The 21,745-nt window shown below is 43.9% G+C and overlaps 1 protein-coding gene across 1 annotated transcript in view; it reads left to right on the plus strand.

Annotated features, from left to right (window-relative positions):
* Nucleotides 1–21,745, plus strand: part of tmtc1 (transmembrane O-mannosyltransferase targeting cadherins 1) — a 270,267-nt gene that overhangs the window by 191,468 nt on the left and 57,054 nt on the right. The window contains exon 9 of the mRNA XM_083662385.1: nt 15,142–15,309. Within this exon, the coding sequence (XP_083518511.1) occupies nt 15,142–15,309 (168 nt within the window). The remainder of the gene's footprint in view (nt 1–15,141; nt 15,310–21,745) is intronic.

Genomic DNA, 21,745 nt, shown 5'->3' on the forward strand with positions numbered 1-21,745 from the left:
TAAGGCTCCGTTAATTAATACACTTTGATGTGCGCTAGGGATGGGCATTTCTAGCAAGAACACTAGTTGAAAGTCGCTGGGCCAAAGTCGACTTTTAGTCGAAATTTGCCCGCCCAATTCTTCTTTTTTTTGCTAGTCAAATTTTACATGTATAGTTGAATCGCTTGGCTTGACTAAGTAAAACCATTTTTATAAGCATTTTATGCACGGTTTATGGAAAAATGAATGGCGGATGAAATCCCATGGACAGGGAGAGGGGGTGACTTTGGCACTCTTATTGTCAATAGGCAGCCAGACCTACGTTAGCCGTTAGCATTAGCGTAGCGCCGAGATGGCTTGGGGAACAGTAGACAGAATATCAGCTTTTCTTCATGCAGTAACAAGGCTTGAAACCTTTTCCTTGTGGCTGAGTGTTGCTGTAATATAGACAGTTTAAGACCATTTCTACTACATTTCTAGCGTTTCTAGAGCTACTGGGTGCTTTACCCCGCTAGCCGGGCGCTTCTCGCTCATACTGAGCATTAGCGCCCGGCGAACGTCACACATTTCCCATCAAACAATATCAAACAATTGTGCCGCTCTCACGTCTAGGTATAAAAGCCAACCCTTACCTGAGCCAAACACGTGAAGTGAAGACGCTATCCGATGCGCAACATCCTCTTCTTTTAATGACATATAGTTGCCTCTTCCAAATTGTTGCATAAAATCCACTTTTCTGTCTTTGAAAAAACGAAAATCATTCATCTGGAGCAACCCGGAACAACGACTCACTGTTTACACACTGTATACTCACTAATGCCCCCCACACTTCCGAAATGGTATTGCACCTACATTTTCGGTTTTTCAAAGACAGAAAAGTGGATTTTATGCAACAATTTGGAAGAGGCGACTATATGTCATTAAAAGAAGAGGATGTTGCGCATCGGATAGCGTCTTCACTTCACGTTTTTGGCTCAGGTAAGGGTTGGCTTTTATACCTAGATGTGAGAGCGGCACAATTGTTTGATGGGAAATGCGTTGACGTTCGCTGGGCGCTAATGCTCAGTATGAGCGAGAAGCGCCCGGCTAGCGGGGTAACTGGGTGCTGCACTGTCAGCTGAGCCTAGAACTGTTCTGCCCCAGTGCGCACTGTGCAGCTCTGGTGCGCAGCTCCTACGGCAACGTCACATTGACAAACGGAGTCATTCTTAAAGAGACAGGCGCGGGTAAAAATAAAAATATATATAAAAAAATATATATAGATTTTCGACTTTCAATAATAAAAGTCGATCTTGATAATAAAAACGATTATTCAAAATTCGTTGCCCATCCCTAATGTGCTCTTTCAATGAATGAGGAAATCGGTGTGTCTGACGCTGTAAAATCCGGAGCTGTCCATATTGCATTGTGATTGGCTAGTTGTTACAAACCTCTTCCACGAGCATTTTCAGGTGCACCACGAGCTCAGAGCTGGATAAGGAAATCCTAAATTGACAGACCCAGCTGGTAACCGCCGTCGTGGTACCGATTAGCTTGATTGCTTTGATCTGGTTAAGTCAAACCAGATCACGGGACAGATCCTGGATCTGTTTATCCTCCATTCGTGGTATGGGCCTCAGTACTCGGAGAGTGCAGACCTCCACCAAGGCTCTCTATTATTAGCTATTATTGCTTGTTCGTGCTATTATTGTGTCAGTCAGATCCGGATCCGCTTCCAAATTTAATGGGTTCTTCCTTGGCCCCTGCTACACCCTTTCACAAAGTTTCATGAAAATCTGGTGGGTTTTCCGTAATCCTGTTGACAAACAAACCCTGGAAACCTCCTTGGGTAATGAAAGTCCGTGATAAAAAAGTTTGCAGCAATGTGAAGTGCAGCTCTAATTAGCCTCCAGCCCTCCTGCTTGCTGTTTAGACGTGTGGTTAGTGAAGTCGTAAAGCATGTTTTTTTTTTTTCCAAAATGTTTTTATTTACAGTTTGTTATCTTTACAATACATAGACAGAACAACACCTACAACACAACAACAACACCAACACCCACACCTCTGCTCCTCCAATTTGTACATGGGTAATCTTAAACCACTTTTTTTTTTTTTTTTTAAGTTTAGCATCATACAAGTAAAGAAAATAAATAAAAACAATGTATCAAAAATACATTCAAGCTTCTGGAACTGCACTGCCATCACAAAACCTTATTATGCTTCATCTTCTGCTAAATTTAAATTACCAACATAACTTATGAATGGCGTCCAAATATCTTCAAATATATGTTGTTTAGCCTTCAATATGTAAGTAATCTTTTCAAGTGGAAGATTTAACAGCATCTGTCTAATCCATTGGGTTGAGCTTGGTCTGTGAACCATTTTCCACAACAGTGCAATACATTTTTTAGCATTGAGCAAACCGAGATCTATAAATTTCATTTCACTTTTACTATATCTGTGATTCTCTGGGTATAAACCTAGCAGAAAATGTTTAGGGTCCAGTGAGACTGGTTTTGAAATAATCTCCTCGATCATGCTCGTAAAGCATGTTTACTGTTGTTTACAAGAGTTTCCGGAGAAGTCCCGCCTCCCCGTTGATCCAATTGGATAGCAGAGGAAAAAAACACAACAACAAACTTCTTTCCAACTTGGTGCTTTTCAGCGCACTCTTCCGAAAGCACGAGATGTCCTATACAGGGTATGAAAATTCAAGGAAACCTGCAACACAAGCAGCACACAAAATGCGTCACTTACCATGAAAACAATTAGGAAAGGACGCCCTCTGCTGCTATAAACATGTCCTGTGTAATCGACCCTTAGACGCTTGAGAAAAAAGATTGGAGGATGGAAGAGGGAACAGAGAGGAGTGTTTCTTCTTTTTCTTCTAGTTGCTCCTCCCTCTCTCTTCTCCTCTGCCTTTTATTTCTGCTAATCTTCTCCCTGCTTAGTTGCACCAGGGAGTTTCTCTTACAAAGGTGGAGTCATCTGCAGAGGCTAGCTGTCTGTGAGCCTGTGTGTGTGTGTGTGTGTGTGTGTGTGTGTGTGTGAGAGAGAGAGTATATCTATATGCAGTGGAGGCTTTAGGGAAACGAGTGAAGCAGAACAGGATGGGGGGGGGGAATGCTATTGGCTCCCGACCTTGCCGCTGCGTTTCCGTGGTGACATACGAGCTTGGCCTCGTTAACTCATTCATCGTCAAAGACGTCTTTGACGTGTTATCAGGAATAGCCCTCAGGAATAGACGTGTTTGACGTGTTTTTGTTTTTATTAGTGCAGCGCGTAGTTCAAAGACTTCCCCAGCCTGTGACATGGTATCAGGTCCCTGCCCTCAAAGACAAGCCGACAACACGTGAACAAACACATACCGCAGCTGTTGTTTTGAAATGAGCAGGAGGAAAAACAGAAAACAGAGAAACGCGCTTCCTTGTGCAGAGAGGAGAAACGCCATTGAAACGCCCCTCGGCGCGCTGCACGAGCTGGTCGGCTTGCTGCAGGGCAGAGCGAACATGGATGAGTTGTTCGCGGTAGTCAAACCCGTGACCAACATGATCGATCCTGGTCCCTGGACCCCGTTCCTGTGTGCCAGCCCGAAAGAGACGAGACGGAGTCACAACTTTGTGAGGAGGAGAACAGCAGCCTCGCCACAGAAATTGCTTTCACACAGAGCCAAGCAGCACGGCCACTTTCCTGTCGAGGGCGAGGAAGACTGGACTCCAATGCGACAGGACCCGGATGATCTCGCGGTAAGGAGTGTGTGTGTGTGTGTGTGTGTGTGAGAGAGACTACACTGATCTCTGCATTCTATGATCGTATAATTTACTGAGACACTAGTACACTACACTGTCTCTGTACTAAATGTGATTATATAGTTTACTGAGGATATGTTGCTTTTATTTCAGATGAGGAGCCGATTGTGAGCCCACATCTCAGAATGAGGTCAGGACGGTCATTTAGGTCTGCTAAATGACGAAATGTAATGTAATGTAAAGAGACACACATGGGCCCCGCGCACACACACACACATTCACACTCACTCACACTGAGTAAACTGTATTGTTGAATGTAAAAAAAGCACTTCATGTATATATATTGTAATAATCCGCTTCCTGGATTATTAAGGAAGGAGCCGAAGAGGCGATACTTGGTCTCAGGCTTTATTCACCGTTCCCACTCCCAGCTTCCAGCGCTTAGCCACACTTGGCTACGCTCCTAGCTAACACACTCAGCTCCTAGCTACACACACAGCTCCTAGCTAACACACCCGTCCAGTCGCCCTCGTATCTTCAGACTCACCAAAACACGCACATTTCCCCGCCGACAAAATGGCCACCTCCCGCTCACCCAATCCCCAGCGAGCTAGCAACCCCACATGACTCCATGTCCCCTTCAGGTGCTGTTACTCCTATTCCCAGCGCGTTCACGTGCGGTGGGACACACTCTACAACACCCCCAGCGAACTGAACCCAACACTCAGACAAACCCATGTTTACTGGCAACCCCACATCGCTACACAGCCCCCCCTTCTAAACAAACACTTGTCCCAAGTGGTACAGTAAACATGCACAACAACATCAACATTACACGTTTTTTTCTTTTTTTTCCACACATTTCAACCACCACCAGAAACACACTACTCCCCCCTGTGCCCCCCACAGAGAACACAAACACGGCAGTAGCTCCGCACATCCTCCTTGTGTTTCCCCCAATGGAACAGTGCATGAACACGGCAGAGTGTCTCTTCAGGCCCGAAATGACCGGATCTGGGGGGACCGGATCTGGGGGCCCTGTGTCCCCACCGTAGCACCAATCCCCGCAGGTAGCTGGGTACAATCCTCTGGAACCCCTTTATCCCGTGCCCTGTCCTCCCCAAAAGCCCATCCTCACACAGACGCAGGTCCGTAAACATGTTCCACAGTCCCTTCGTGGCACCGGAACACTTGTGAATCTCCCCCACAGGGGGCCGGCGTCCGGCCGCTACCCACGCAAGCACCGGACCGATATCCGCGTCCTCCGCCTGCCTGCGTCTCCACTCACCCACGTCGACATCCATGATGGTCATGTCGTCGTCTGTCAGGTCCACATCTGAACAGTACTCCTCTTCCTCCGCCTCTTGCACTCGCTTGTCCTCCCGTCCCCCTCCCCCGGGGGGGCGGCGTGTTCAGGACAGCAGGGAGAACACCACCGGTAGCGACCTCCACCTGGGCTTCCTGCACAGCGACCGTGGGGGGTGTGGAGCGGCTAGGTTGGGCTGGCTCCTCCGGCGGTAACCCCTCTCGCTCACCCGGAGACACGAGCGCCACTCTCCCGACTGTAACAGCGCTGCAGATGTCTCTCTCCACCGTGGGGGGTGCAGAGCGGCTAGGCTCCTCCGGCGTTAGCAACACCCGCCCATCTGGACACACAGCCCACACTCTCTTGACCTGAATAACCGGCTCTGCACTGCTCCGCTGCCTGTTGCTCCGGCTGCTCCCCCGGCTGTGTGTCTCCTCCATTCCCCACAGTCTCAGTGCACTCTCTGGCTAAGTGCTCAGGTGACCGGCAACTCCAACAGAGTCTCACCTGCCCGCCGCCGGCACGTCTCTCTTCTCCCGCTGTCCTCCGGTCTCCGACAGCCTCTTGACACTCCCTGGCTAGATGTCCAAACCCACCGCATGACCAGCAGACACCCGGGCGCCCCCAGTACCGTTGCTCCGCGTACCTGGTTTGCCCCGAAGGAACGCTGTGACACCACCTCGCCAGATGACCCTGTGCTCCACAAGTCCAACACAGTCTCTGCGGCTCCTCCGTCTGCCGTTCTCCGCGCTGCCTGGCCCCCCTCAGTAGCTTCATAAGCACCTCTGCCCAGGCAGGCGTCGCCTCCAACAGCCGTCTGATCCCCTGCATCAGGCGGGCCTCCACGCCGGCAAGCACCGCGCTGAACTTCTGCTCCAGGCGGGCCTCCATGCCGGCCAGTACCGAGCTGAACTCCGGAGTCGGTAGCTCCTTTTCCCTCCCGTCCAACGATGAGGGTCCACCAACGCGCGCCATGCCACGTGGTGTTTGTAGTGTTAGCAGACACAGCTAACCTCGTAGCAGTTAGCAGACACAGCTAACCTTTTAGCAGCTAGCAGACACAGCTAGCCGCCCACGCCTGGCCGATCCTCCAAGGCGTTAATTTTCACTCTGTAACTTCCTCTTCCTCGACCTTCCTCCGCGCCGTCTCCTCACACGCCAACTGTAGCACTCAAGCCGACCTACTTGAGGGAAATCCAGCCCAATTAGCTTGCAGCTGGCTGGAACCTCCGCGGCGAGCTGTAACAGTCCGTGTTCAACGTTAGCACCTCAGCTAACTACCCGAGGCGAATCCAGCTCAGTTAGCTTGCAGATAGCTGGAACCTCGTGCGAGACGAGCGACCAAAGTTCGTAGTTACACTTCTGGACACCAATGTAATAATCCGCTTCCTGGATTATTAAGGAAGGAGCCGAAGAGGCGATACTTGGTCTCAGGCTTTATTCACCGTTCCCACTCCCAGCTTCCAGCGCTTAGCCACACTTGGCTACGCTCCTAGCTAACACACTCAGCTCCTAGCTACACACACAGCTCCTAGCTAACACACCCGTCCAGTCGCCCTCGTATCTTCAGACTCACCAAAACACGCACATTTCCCCGCCGACAAAATGGCCACCTCCCGCTCACCCAATCCCCAGCGAGCTAGCAACCCCACATGACTCCATGTCCCCTTCAGGTGCTGTTACTCCTATTCCCAGCGCGTTCACGTGCGGTGGGACACACTCTACAACACCCCCAGCGAACTGAACCCAACACTCAGACAAACCCATGTTTACTGGCAACCCCACATCGCTACAATATATATATATATATATATATATATATATATATATATATATATTTTTTTTTTTTTGTCATTTGTGTCATAACGAATAATATTTACATGTCTGATGTCAATACAGTTCAAAATAAAAGAATTGAGAGCGAGTTCTGCCTGAGATTGTGTCCTTTACAAAAATGCAATTTTCTGCAATTTCTCTTCTCAGAGAGACCTTTTTGGTGAAAACAGGGTGTATATAAATGGCTATAAGTAGAGTACAGAACATGCTAAAAGCTCACTTTTTTTTTTCCTGGTGAACCCAGAGACGTACATCTTCATTTTGAGGTATTGCAAATCACTTTGGTGCTAATAGATAATTTACTGTGGGTCTTGAAAGATGACCAACAATTATGAAAATCTTTGGCCTGTGCTAAATATTGGCAGTCCTAAACTGGCCATGAATGAGTTAAACAGTCCTGTTGCTGCTTCAGCTCAGCAGCCGTGAGAGTGCAGAATAAAGAGGAAGGTCTTGGGGCATCTGGGTAGGGCAGCAGTAGATTCCCTGCCTACTAAAATGAGGGTCGCAGGGGTCGAGCCCCCGTTACCTCCGGCTTGGTTGGGCGTCCAGACAGGCACAATTGGCCGTGTCTGTGGGTGGGAAGCACTGCATTGGGAGTGCCTGTTCAGGAGGAGGGTAACTGGGGGGAATAGCATGTGCTAGTCTACGGTTCTCCCTAGATCGGCAGAGGGGGTGTGTGTATGTGTAGCCCAGTAATGCGAGTCAAGGGGCACTTGTCTAAGATCTGAATGGGGCTGTTTTTCAGAGGAGAATTTGCGCAGGCTAATCTCATTCTCTGTGATGCTGATTCACTTGCTGTCGGGTTTCAATGTCACACGGACTGTTAACACACATGCACGCACGAACATGGGCATGCGCTGACACACACACACACGCAAACACACACACCGTTAACTACCTTGTCACTCAAACATACGGTGCACAGCTTGGAGTCACCTTGCCCAAGCTCAGCGGAGGATAGAGAAGCGGGTCCCTCAAATCAAGCGATCCGATTGGTTCACAGCCGTGGTATAATGAGCATATACCAGAGCCGCACAACACGGTATCACTCCGTCGGTGATCATCTGCCTCCCTCAAGTGTCATTTTGAACTCTGGCGAAGATAGCATCGCCATGTTCTGAGCGTAAACACAGGTTTGGGCGTTGCCCATGCCAAAATAGGAGTTTCGGCGCAATGTGTTAGGAAAAATGGCCTTGGGTACTCTCAATTTTAACCAGTGTTGGGGGTAACTCATTACAAAAGTAACATATTACATGTAATATATTACTTTTAGCAGTAACTCAGTAATATAACTTATTACTTATGGGATTTCAGTAATATTATACCAGTTACTTTCTCAAGTAACTCAAGTTACAAATTGAGTTCAATTTTATTAAATCAAAGCACATATTTAAAAAAGATACAATCATTTCCTAATCAAACTGTGTGTTTTTATGCAAATAACCACCAATAACATTTAGAATTTTGGATTGTTTCCACCGACTTCAAGGCGGTAGAAATTATTTTTCGGGATGGTTCCGGGGCGGCGATGTCATTCTGCTGCTGCTGTTGTTTTGGTGAAAGTAATGGAAAAGTAGTGTAATAAGTAATGAGTTACTCTACACAGAAAGTAACATTGTAAAGTAACTTATTACTTTCAAATGAAAGTAACTAGTAATATGTAGTATATTACATTTTAAAAGTAACTTGCCCAACACTGATTTTAACGCCACCTAATAGCAGGTCTTAGCGCAAAAAACCCCACTACGCCTGAGCGCACACATATTCTCCGTGCAGTGCAGGAAATCCTCGCTTGGATACATTACGCATGGCCATGGCATGGATGTCCCTCTCTCTCCAACACCTCGTGTGCGCACACACTCTTCCCTCCTCAGAATGCCACGTTGATTTTCAACTATAGCCTACAGTACATTGCAGAAAAAACACACACCTTGATTTTAAAATGAGAATTTGTTTGTCATGGTTTTATTAGGCGACATAATTCCCGACCATACAGGTCTGTGGTGTTAGGTGTATAACAGTAGATTACTTTAGGTAGGACAAAAGGTAGGAGAAAACAAAAAGCAAATGCTGATCTTTTCCAACCATTAGGCTACGTTTAATGGCACCGCAATAGCCCTCTCCACTTCCCTCGTCCGAGAGTGAGAGAGAGAGAAAGAGAGACACGGGGCATACTGTCAGCCTATAACGTTACTACCCAGCTCAACTTAACTACCTCATCTCCTAGTAATAAAATTGTGTTTAACCTAGGCCTACTGTTAAGTTAACTATGTTGAAAATTCGATGTCTGGTTTTGTCACGAGTAGCCTACAGCTGAAGTCCCTCTTGCCATCAAGTAGACAGTGACGGAAGCATGTGTCTTAACTATGTTGAAAATTCGATGTCTGGTTTTGTCACGAGTAGCCTACAGCTGAAGTCCCTCTTGCCATCAAGCAGACAGTGACTTTATGTGTCTTTATGTGCGCCACGGACAAAATGACAAATTAGTCTATTTCTTGAAAAAAATTGTTTTTTAATTTTTCACAGTATTATTTATTTTTTTATTTAAGATTTATTTGACAGGGACAATACACATCAATCCACACTTTAGTTCACACTACAGTGTAAATGTGTCAGATTTAGCCAAGAGGCTAATTTGCATCTGTAGTCCCTGAACAAGTTAACAATATGGTCAACAGGTCACAGTATAACAATAAAACAATTACAATTAAAAACAAAACAATATCAAGTCAACAATATAGCAATTATGATTAAAAACAAAGCAATGGGTTAGAAACAATGTAGGATTAAAAATACAGAGTGAGAGCAATGTCCACACATACAGTAGATAGATGACAGTGGTGCACAGGGGATTTAGAAATGAGTACAACTCTGGTGTTCTTTAAGCCAATTTTTTAAAGTATTTTTAAATAGTCCAAATGTTGGGCAGCTCCTTAAATTGAAAGGCAGACTGTTCCAGTAGTACACCATAGCGTATTTGAACTATCCATTCCATATAAAATGAAGATGTTTTGGGGTCATTAAATACGTTAATCTTGTTAAATAAAACTCGAGTTGTTTTACTGCTGGAAACGAGCTGAACAAAGGGCTCAGTCTTGTATTTGCATACAGAGTTTCGATTGGCTATTCGGCTTTTGTTTACATTCCAGACACAGCGTGGAGGACGCGCAGAATTCACAAGGAATGCCAGCTGTAATGTTAGTGTTTCCATACTTTGTGATATAGAATGGAATTTTCACCACTCCTCATCCCGGTATAATGATTCAAACAGTGTCTCTAGCCAAAATGATAAGACCGGTGACCAGACATTTAAAATAATAGAAACAGGAGTCCAGGAAGTGTCTTATAAAAGTGTATTTAATAAAGCCATATTCTTAATCTCCTCTAATCATCATTAGAGAAGGACTGCAAACATCTCAATATACATTGATGTATAGATTAGGGGCGGCTGTAGCTCAGGAGGTAGAGCGGGTCGTCCACTAATCGCTTTGGATAAAGGAGGTCGGTGGTTCGATTCCCGGCTCCTCCAGTCTGCATGTCGAAGTGTCCTTGGGCAAGATACTGAACCCCAAATTGCTCCCGATGGTGTGCCAGCACCCTGCGTAGTAGCCTGCCGTCATCGGTGTATGAATGAATGGGTGAATGTACCTACTGATTGTAAGCCCTTGGATAAAGGCGCTAGATAAATGCAGGCCATTTACCATTTAAATTACATGAGGATTTATGGAATGCACTGAAGATCTCACATTTGACATAATGTTTTATACTGTAAGGCAGGAAAAGAGGGGGGAGAGAAATGGGATGATATGTTGGAAGTGTCTGTGTGTTGGTGCATCAAACTGGGAGGCTGTTATTAGCAAGCGTTCCTGTCTCATGGTCATTGTCATGCTGAGCCCTCTGAAGGCCAGTAGAGTAGAGGGAAGAAATCTCCTGCTTGATAAGCTAGTTATGTGTCTCTGCATGTATTAACTATTTGTATAAGATAGCGCCATGTCTGTCTATATGGGTCTGTCCACCAATTAATAATGTATATGCAATTATAGCTTATTGAATATGAAATGCCAATGGAACTTTAATTTTTATTATACATCACTTTGTAACCTTTTTTATAAAAGCAATAGCTCACTTCATATATATGTTCATTATATCACAGCTACTGTAAGGGTGTTTAAGACCCTTAGCTGTGATATAATAAGCTACGGCCTGTCATGAGCTATTGCTTAAATATATGGTTTTTATATATGGTATACCTAAGCTCAAAAAGACACTGAACTATTCTAAACTATTCAAGTTAAAGCCCCAATCAGTAACTTTTTCACCTTAATATAACAGCTTTTTAGTCATTGAAGATGGTAGAGTGACTTGTAACAGGGAGAATATCACCTCTATTGGTCACACACCGCCCTCCAAAGGCCTCTGAAGCATTGTGTTCATGAAAACAAGGAAGTAACTCGGTGCGGATTTGCTACGAAAATGATGTTTCACGTAACTATGGATTATTATTTCATCACGTGGTGGGTACCCGATGTCACAATATGTACATAGAGCTTTCTGGCGCTGTGTTTTGTTGACTTTGAATGGCGATATCAATACAGATACTATTGCACGCAGAGGGCGCAGTTTCTCCAATAGCAAAACTTGGAAAAGTTGCTGAATGGGGCTTTAAGTAGCTGTTCATGGCAGCTTAAAATAATTATTTTTTTCCTGTCACTAAGGCCACATTTGCTATCCACAGTTTCTGAGGATAAAAATCACGACACAAGAATGAAAACGACGACGTTTCAAAATAATAGTTTTATAGTCCTAAATAGGCTACAGGAGTTGAGGTGAGTTTGTGCAGCTCATTCTCCTGTGTTTGGTTTGTGACGGAAGCTGGACACAGGTCTCCTCCCCATGTACCCTGAGCAGCTGTGAGCAACCAGCCTCTCTCTGATGGACACAGGTCTCCTCCCCATGTACTCTGAGCAGCTGTGAGCAACCAGCCTCTCTCTGATGGACACAGATCTCCTACCCATGTACTCTGAGCAGCCAGCCTCTCTCTGATGGACACAGATCTCCTACCCATGTACTCTGAGCAGCCAGCCTCTCTCTGATTCACACAGATCTCCTACCCATGTACTCTGAGCAGCCAGCCTCTCTCTGATTCACACAGATCTCCTACCCATGTACTCTGAGCAGCCAGCCTCTCTCTGATGGACACAGGTCTCCTCCCCATGTACTCTGAGCAGCCAGTCTCTCTCTGATGGACACAGGTCTCCTCCCCATGTACTCTGAGCAGCCAGCCTCTCTCTGATGGACACAGGTCTCCTCCACATGTACTCTGAGCAGCCAGCCTCTCTCTGATGGCTTGATAAGAAATGATACGATTGACTGGACACACACAGAAGAATGAGGGGAGAGCTGAAATCTCAGTCACTCTCTGGTTTTCTACATTGCCAGGTGTTCCTGTTGAAGATCGGTGTTCTTCATCTGTTCTCTTTCCACTCTTTCAGTTTTCTGTCAGCTTTCTTGTTTCTCTCTCTGTTTCTTCCCTGCCCTCATTGCTTTGCTCCTCCTTGCTTTCACACAATCCTTCTGGAGGATCGAATCTGCAGACAGACTTTAAATAGCTTGCAGACACCTCCTTCCATCTTCCTCTCTCATCTTCTCCCTCTGTCTCTCTCTCTCTCTCGCTCTCCTCTCTCTAATCATGGCTCACATTATTTTCCGCCTTATCACTGTTTTCAAGTGATACCAATGTAATCCTTGCTATCTCGGCTTCTTCTCTTCCCTCCATTTTTTTCCTTCCTTCCTTCGAGGTTTACCTTTCAGTGTATCTCCACTCGGATGGAAGTTTGGAGTTTGCCTTGAGCACACATGGATGCATGCGCACACACACACACACACACACACACACACACACACACACACACACACACACACACACCTTATTGCATGTGTGCAGATGATAGCAGACAGAGAGTGAGAGACAGACAGAGAGAGTGTGTACCTCTGCTGAAACCATCTTGGCGCACACAGAAGTCATTTATACCCAGCTTGTTTACCATGTGATCCTGGATCAGTGATGTGTGTCTTCCGTCTCCATGACAACCAGCACTAGCTGTCTGAACCGCAAACAGGAAGTGTCTGGGAACGTGTGTGTGTGTGCTGTTCGCTTGTTATTGAATCCTTTCTAGGGAAAGTGGTTGAGGCACTGTATTCGTGTGAGAACCAAGCGGCAACCTCCAGAACTGAAAAATTAAGCCAACTTGGAAGTGCCAAAAACTGCAGTGCCTCGAATGGCCAGGGATGGGTGTGAGGTAGTGTAGCAAAAGTGGCAAGGAAGGTGGCAGGCAGGCAGACGCTGAGGACATGGTTTGCAGTTCTCAGAGGTGCATTTATTTATAGTGCTCCCATAACAAAAATACTTGCAAGTTAAACAAAACAAACAAACAGAACAAAGGAAATAATGCAAAGTTACTCCATAATGAAACTTAAATAATGGCTCCCATAAGCACGGCCTGACCTCTCTCCTGAGGAGACGAAACCCAAATGAATTTATAGCATGACCAATTGACTCCTGGCTCTCTTCAGCCTACACCATTCCACTGGAGGTGATCTTTCTCTTTTCCCTTACACAAGGATTTGAAATAGCATGTTCAAAGTTAAACGACAGATTATTCACACAACTATATAACTAGTAACAGAATGTTTTGTAATCTCTTCATTACTTTAGAGTATCATAACTCCACAAAATGAACACTCAACAATCAGACAACCCCTCTGCTTGGTTTGCCCCAATGATGTCAGGATGACATCACCGACTGTATAAATGCAGCAGAAGTGCTGGGCGGAGCCCTTTCCCTCCCAACCAAGCCAACATGGTGTATCTGTGTGGACGAGAACAAACAATTGGTGAGCAGCATGGCAGGACCAAGAAACACTGGTTTATATACTGCAAATCAATAAAGGTGAATGACATGAACATGGCTCTGTGTGTGCTTTAACTTATCATTGTACTTTGATGTGATTGTAACATAATGCGAACACAAACAAAACTAGTATAGTAAATGTTGCAACTGTTACAAAGAAAAGATAAATTATAGCCAACTGAACAATGTATGTATGCATGTATGTATCTATGATATGAACATTAAGGGGATAATGTGAATATTTATGAGACAATAGTGGTGAGGAAACGGAGAAGTCTCACCCACTTTGTCACAATGGGAATCACAAGTCTGATCACGATGCGATCCGATCACGATTCATTTGACAACGATGCAATTTTTGCCAATATCACAAAGTCTGCCACGATACGATGCGATGCGATTCGATGCGATTCAGGGGCCTACGCTCGATATTAGACAATATGCCCCACGATATGCCCACAATCAGTTAAACAATCACTTAAAAAAGCAACTAAAATATCATTTGACAATTTTATTGTTGAGCTCTTAGACATTTAAATGAAAAACAATCTATTCTTTTTAATAAAAGCATAATGTTTATTTGTTTTATGGCGGGTCATAGCGATTAATATCGATGTTTTCATTGTGGATCGATGCAGTTGGATCGTTGATTATTGAATCGATGCATCGATGCAGATCGATGCATCTTGCCAACCCTTCCATTAGCACCCCCATGTTAAAATGTCTCATTTTACAGCAGAAATAAACATGTTTATAGCCTGGTTCAAAAAAATAGTTTTGGTCATATCATTTCCCCATTCATGACTGGACACTGTCAAAAATCTTTTTTAATATATAACTCACCCGTTAAAATTTTATTAAGGCTTCAAGTTATGTATAATTAAGGGCGTGGTCGCTTTGAGTGACAGGTGGCTAGCCTCTAGCTAATGGTCTGCTACTCTGCTTGGCATCACCTCAGCTAATTCGTGTCCGAGCTCCACACTCTTGTCAAAATATGGTCACTTCTGGCTTCAAAAAACTAAGATGGCAACGGTCAAAATGTCAAACTCCAGGCTTCAAAACGGGAGTCCACAAAACAATGGCTGACATCACAGTGGCTACGTCCATTATTTTTATACAGTCTATGGCGAAAACCTGCTGCAGCCACCCATGTTGACAATAGCAGCACAGGCCTCAAGGGACTTTGGGTGAAAGTCCAAAGTTGGGTCTTGGTCTGAAGGAGTGTCAGAATGACAACAGTGACTGTGTGGATACAGCACACATTGAGAAGATCTGATTTAATGAGGACTATTAACCTTCTTCCCTCCTCCTTTTTTTCCCTCCGCTCCTCCTGTCTTCCTTCCCAAATGCCCCCCCCCCCCCCCCCCCCTCCCACTTGCAGTATGGGGTACTGCATCTTGGTGGTGCACGGCCTGGGCCGGCTGTGTTCGGTGGTGGGCCGCTGGGGCACCACGGCCCTCAGCCTCTCCATGCTGCTGCTGCTGCTGCTCTTCTCCTGGAAGACCGTCCAGCAGAACCACATCTGGCTCTCCAGGGAGGCGCTCTTCCGGTAGGGGGTGTGTGTGCGTGCGTGTGTGTGTGTGTGTGTGTGTGTGTGTGCGTGTTAGGGGTGGGTATCACCAGATGCTTTGTCAACATCTGTTTCATCTAATGAAATAAAGTTTCTAGTCTGTTCATCTGCAGCAAAATGGGATTGTCAAGCAGACAGACTGACCAACACTGTCATAAATGTTGCATGCACTTGACAATTTGTATAATAAAATATCACCATACTTGGCATTCGAGTGATACGATATATTGCCACCAAAAATATTGCGATACTATGCTGTATCGATTTTATCCTCTACCCCTAGTCTGTGTGTCTGTGAGTTTGTCGGTGTGTCTCACACCTGCACACTTACAAAGTTACTGTATGTATCTTTTTTATTTGCATTTAAAGGATAAGTCCACCCAAAAATGAAAACGGGGGAAAAAACACAACTAACGGGGGGGTGGGGGGTGGTAATAAATGGCTCCATACTGCTCCTCAGGCATAATGGCCCGTTCCTTTATCGCAAAATAACTCGGATGTGGAGGCTAAATGATGTAACATCCGTTTTGTTAGCGTTCCATTTGCAGAACACTGGAGCTGGGAAGTTCACTGTTGAATTGTGTCACATCCGTTTAAACGAGTCAGCTCTGCGTTGCTGGTCAGATCCAGTCGCTAGCCAGGCTAGCCATTGTTAGCAATAATAGTTGATAACAAGGCATTTCACGGCATTTTGTTCATACAAACACTGCAGCGACATGTCCACTAGGGCTGTCAATCTCCCTCTATAATCAAATTCGAATTTCAGTGCTTTATACATTTTAATATTCGAATTATATTCGAATATTTTAATTAATTTTTAATTGAATTAAAAAAAAAAAAAAAAATTGGTCTGAGTGAATTGTTGTCTTCTCTTATGTTATGTTCTGATTCTAAATATAGCTGAATCTTTGGGTTTGACCAAGTAAAACTTTTTCTAAGCATTTTACCAAATGTAGATGGAAAAGTGAATGGTGGATGAATATTCAAAATAATATTAGGCTTATCACAAATAGTCCAGCAATGATGTTTATTTAAGAAAACATGTTCCTTGTACAATGTACATACATTCATTGCATTAGAAAATAGGTCAGATAACCAGAGCTTAGTTAATATTCATCAGTGATGTATTGGTGCTGTCTGAAATGCTAAAATAAAATAATTGATAATAAAAAAAGACACAGCCTTTGTTTGAGCTCCTTATCAATAAACAAATAAGTAAACTTTGCCAAAACAACAATGAGCCATGAACAAAAAAAAATCAGTCACGTATTGCACTTAAGAGCTACAGGTTTACATTCAGTATAGCAGCTTCAACAGTCAACTTCAGTTAACAATGAATGAACATACATTTTAAGAGCTACAGGTAGGTTTACATCAGTATAGCAGCTTCAACAGTCAACTTCAGTTAACACTCTTTTCTTCAAGTATGTTGTCAGAACTTGTCACTGTTCTAGTGTTCTAAAAAAAATATATATATATATATATATATATATATATATATATATATATATATATATATATATATATATATATATTCGTTTTTAAAAAATAATAATAATCGAATTTCGTTCATAATTATTAAATTCGAATAATATTCGAATATCAAAATTCGTTTCAACAGCCCTAATGTCCACACAGATAGAAGTTAGGCAATGCTGTGTGTACAGCTGAATTAATGAGACACAAACAAGTGAAGTGCTAATAAACAGCATTTACTACGATTATAACTACTGTTCTTGCGCAGAGCAGCCATCTTGGATTTTTGAGGTCGGGGCTGCTGAGGCTCTACGAATTTGGAATGGGAAATACCAGCTCTGGTGACGTCACCATCCCAGCTCATCCTTTGAACCGTAAGATTACCAGTTCCCAGTTATAAAGGAATGCACGATAATCCAAGCTTTCAAAAGCCCCGACATGCTACAGTAAGTTGACTTGAAAAGACCCCTAGGGGTACTTGAGCAGCTTACGTGGAAAGATCACAATTTATTTCCAAAATTATTTTAAAAAAAAGGCAAACTACCCCTCCGGCAGGTGTGTCAACTCTTACACTAACGTTGCTCTGTGACGAGGTCACGTTCACGCATATCAAAACTGTGTGCCATCTAGGGCTGCAGCTATAAATTATTTTAGTAATCGAGTATTCTACGTCAGCCTTATCTACTCCTTTACTGGCTGCACCTTCACTGAGAAACTCTACCCATACTTCAAGTGCTGTCTTAATGATGGTGGTAAAAACTCCGCACCTCTGATCATCTCTCCTGTCAATCACACAGGTTGACTAATCATCTTCATCAACACATTTACACATACATTGTTTCTTCAGGTAACTGTTATAGCCATTCTAATGTTGAATTAATTTTTTATAAAACAACAGAAAAACACTTTGAGTTTTGAGAATGAGACAAACTCCCTGTCTGTGGGAAATAAAAATAAAAGCCCAGTAACTACTAATGTTACCTGTCTCTTTACCTTTCTTCTTCTTGGGAAAATTATTTTGTTTTATGATGTTGGGGTAATTAGTTAAAGCTCAAGAAACGTTAAACTCCAGATTCTGGTTAATATGGTAAATTCTGTATTTTTCCTTTTATGTATGGTATTACTACTTATTACTACTTATAGCAAACAGGATAATTAAAAAAAAATATTTTGAAATATCGTAGTATTGGGGGGGGGAAATATTGTGATATATTGCCATATCGATTTTATTGCACAGCCCTACAAAAACATGTGAAACATGTTTTGTAGTGTTTTTTTTGTTGTTGTTTTTTACATGTGAAAGCCTTTAATTTCACCTGAAGGTTTACATGGTTCTATACATGTCTGAGGGGATTCTTTGACTTTATGAAACCTTTTGAAAAGCATGATGGTCAGGCTGTAGTTGTGTCCTGATGCATTTCTCTCTATCTCCTCCTCTCCCTCTATCCTTCTCCCTACTTTGATGTTTGTCTAATGAAGGTGAAACAAGTCGAGGCTGCAGATCATCTCTGTGATTTGGTGATGGTCTCATTTGTTGAAACTTTACAGTAATTATATTAACTCATTGAGTGCCAGCCACTTTTGGAGAACGGACGCTCCCAGTGCCAGAGTTTCAGAGCGTTTTCAGTGATTTCTCGAGGCCCACAGAATATTGTGTGATATTACTATGTAAACATCGAACACGCACAAAGAACGAGGAGACTCTATTGTATCATCAGCAAAAAAAAGTTTATTGATACCATTTTCCGTTCTTTAGTTATCAGCCGGAGAAGATAGGTTGTTTTGAGCAAAAAGAGACGTTTCAAATTAGAAGCTGAGATATTCAGCCTTTTGTGAAATGAAGCATTTCAAGCACATTCACTGACTCTGAAGCTAATATTTTCTGATGTGACACCTCAAAAATAATTTTCTTCAATAAAACAGTGAAAACAAAGGAATTTTGTTTGGCCAAATAATATTTTTTAGCTGCAACCAGCAGCGCTGGCCCCTGCGTGCGCAGACCCTACACCTTCTTGCTGGTCTTGATTTACTGCTGGTGGGCATCAGATATTCTAGCTTGTTTGCCTGTCTCAGTCCATCGAGCCTGCTGTCTGGGTCTGTGTTTACTGTCAATGGTTGTATGCTGCCCTGCATGCCCCACCCCCCTCCTCCTCCTCCGTGGGAGTGTCTCTGGTAGCGCTGCTGCGTTTGCTCTGCGTTTGCTCTGCACTGAAAAGTGCGCTGCACCCCGCTTTTTCACAGCGTGTCGCCGGCTCCCAGCTGAGAATAATGTAACTTTTCAGAAAGACGCTGGTGTCGGCAACTAAATCATATGGAGGGGCTATCGCAGCGGAGACGGAGGGGCTCAATTGTGGCAGCAGATTGACTGCTGTTCACAGGCACAGCTAACGTTATGCTTCATGCATATCGATGCATACCGATGCCGTTTCCGTTTCCATAACGACTTCTTCTCAACTTTCTCTAATCTGGAGAGCACTGTCGCCACCTAATGGGTCGGTAAAATAGGTTATACACATTCAACATGCCCCAAACTTTACAGGAGATGGATCTGGCTTTGATCCACGTCCCACCGTCAAAAAACGCAATTGACGACAATCGTCGTCATTGGCACTCTACGTTAGTAATCGAATTGACGACGATTGTCGTCATTGGCACTCAATGAGTTAATGTCACAAGATTAATGTAATGATTTATTGATCTAATGCTACATGTACGGTTAAATTAACATGTCAGTACAGTACAGGTTTGTGTTGTCAGTATGTGGCATTCAATTGTGACACAAATGTGTGTTGTAAAAAAAACGAGAAAGAGAAAGAGATATGAACGAATTGCAAAGAGTAAACCCCTTTTTATGAGTGTGTGTGTGTGTGTGTGTGTGTGTGTGTGTGTGTGTGTGTGTGTGTGTGTGTGTGTGTGTGTGTGTGTGTGTGTGATGGAACGGAGTGTGTAAGCTTGTGTGTGTGTGTGTGTGTGATGGAACGGAGTGTGTGTGTGTGCGTGTGTGTGTGTCTCTCTCTTTCTCTTTCTCTCTCTTCTCTTGAACTTTACAGTGGACCTAAATTAATGACCATGAATATAAACGAGTAGATTCGTACACACTGGGATCTGATTGCATATTAATCAAACCCCCGCGTGCGCACACACATCACGTCACATACACAAACACACACACACACACACACACACACACACACACACACACACACACACACCTTGTCTATTGATGTTGTTAAGGCTGTCAGATTGGACTGCATGCTGTTTATGGATGCATGTTTCCATTAATCTGCCTCCACACAGCAGATACAGTAAGGAACTCTCTCTCTATCTCTCCACACATCAGATACAGTAAGAACCTTACTCTCTATCTCTCCACACAGCAGATACAGTAAGAACCTTACTCTCTATATCTCCACACAGCAGATACAGTAAGAACCTTACTCTCTATCTCTCCACACAGCAGATACAGTAAGAACCTTACTCTCTATCTCTCCACACAGCAGATACAGTAAGAACCTTACTCTCTATCTCTCCACACAGCAGATACAGTAAGAACCTTACTCTCTATCTCTCCACACAGCAGATACAGTAAGAACCTTACTCTCTATCTCTCCACACAGCAGATACAGTAAGGACCTTACTCTCTATCTCTCCACACAGCAGATACAGTAAGAACCTTACTCTCTATCTCTCCACACAGCAGATACAGTAAGAACCTTACTCTCTCTCTATCTCTCCGCACAGCAGATACAGTAAGAACCTTACTCTCTCTCTATCCCTCCACACAGCAGATACAGTAAGGACCTTACTCTCTATCTCTCCACACAGCAGATACAGTAAGAACCTTTCTCTCTCTCTATCTCTCCACACAGCAGATACAGTAAGAACCTTACTCTCTCTCTATCTCTCCGCACAGCAGATACAGTAAGAACCTTTCTCTCTATCTCTCCACACAGCAGATACAGTAAGAACCTTTCTCTCTATCTCTCCACACAGCAGATACAGTAAGAACCTTACTCTCTATCTATCTCTCCGCACAGCAGATACAGTAAGGACCTTTCTCTCTCTCTATCTCTCCACACAGCAGATACAGTAAGGAACTTACTCTCTATCTCTCCACACAGCAGATACAGTAAGGAACTTTCTCTCTCTATCTCTCCACACAGCAGATACAGTAAGAACCTTTCTCTCTCTCTATCTCTCCACACAGCAGATACAGTAAGGAACTTACTCTCTATCTCTCCACACAGCAGATACAGTAAGGACCTTTCTCTCTCTATCTCTCCACACAGCAGATACAGTAAGAACCTTACTCTATCTCTCCACACAGCAGATACAGTAAGAACCTTACTCTCTATCTCTCCACACAGCAGATACAGTAAGAACCTTTCTCTCTATCTCTCCACACAGCAGATACAGTAAGGACCTTTCTCTCTCTCTATCTCTCCACACAGCAGATACAGTAAGGAACTTACTCTCTATCTCTCCACACAGCAGATACAGTAAGGAACTTTCTCTCTCTATCTCTCCACACAGCAGATACAGTAAGAACCTTTCTCTCTCTCTATCTCTCCACACAGCAGATACAGTAAGGAACTTACTCTCTATCTCTCCACACAGCAGATACAGTAAGGACCTTTCTCTCTCTATCTCTCCACACAGCAGATACAGTAAGAACCTTACTCTATCTCTCCACACAGCAGATACAGTAAGAACCTTACTCTCTATCTCTCCACACAGCAGATACAGTAAGAACCTTACTCTCTATCTCTCCACACAGCAGATACAGTAAGAACCTTACTCTCTCTCTATCTCTCCACACAGCAGATACAGTAATGACCTTACTCTATCTCTCCACACAGCAGATACAGTAAGAACCTTTCTCTCTCTCTATCTCTCCACACAGCAGATACAGTAAGGAACTTACTCTCTATCTCTCCAC

This window comes from Poromitra crassiceps (genome assembly GCF_964638095.1).
Source record: "Poromitra crassiceps genome assembly, chromosome: 2".
NCBI lineage: Eukaryota > Metazoa > Chordata > Actinopteri > Beryciformes > Melamphaidae > Poromitra > Poromitra crassiceps.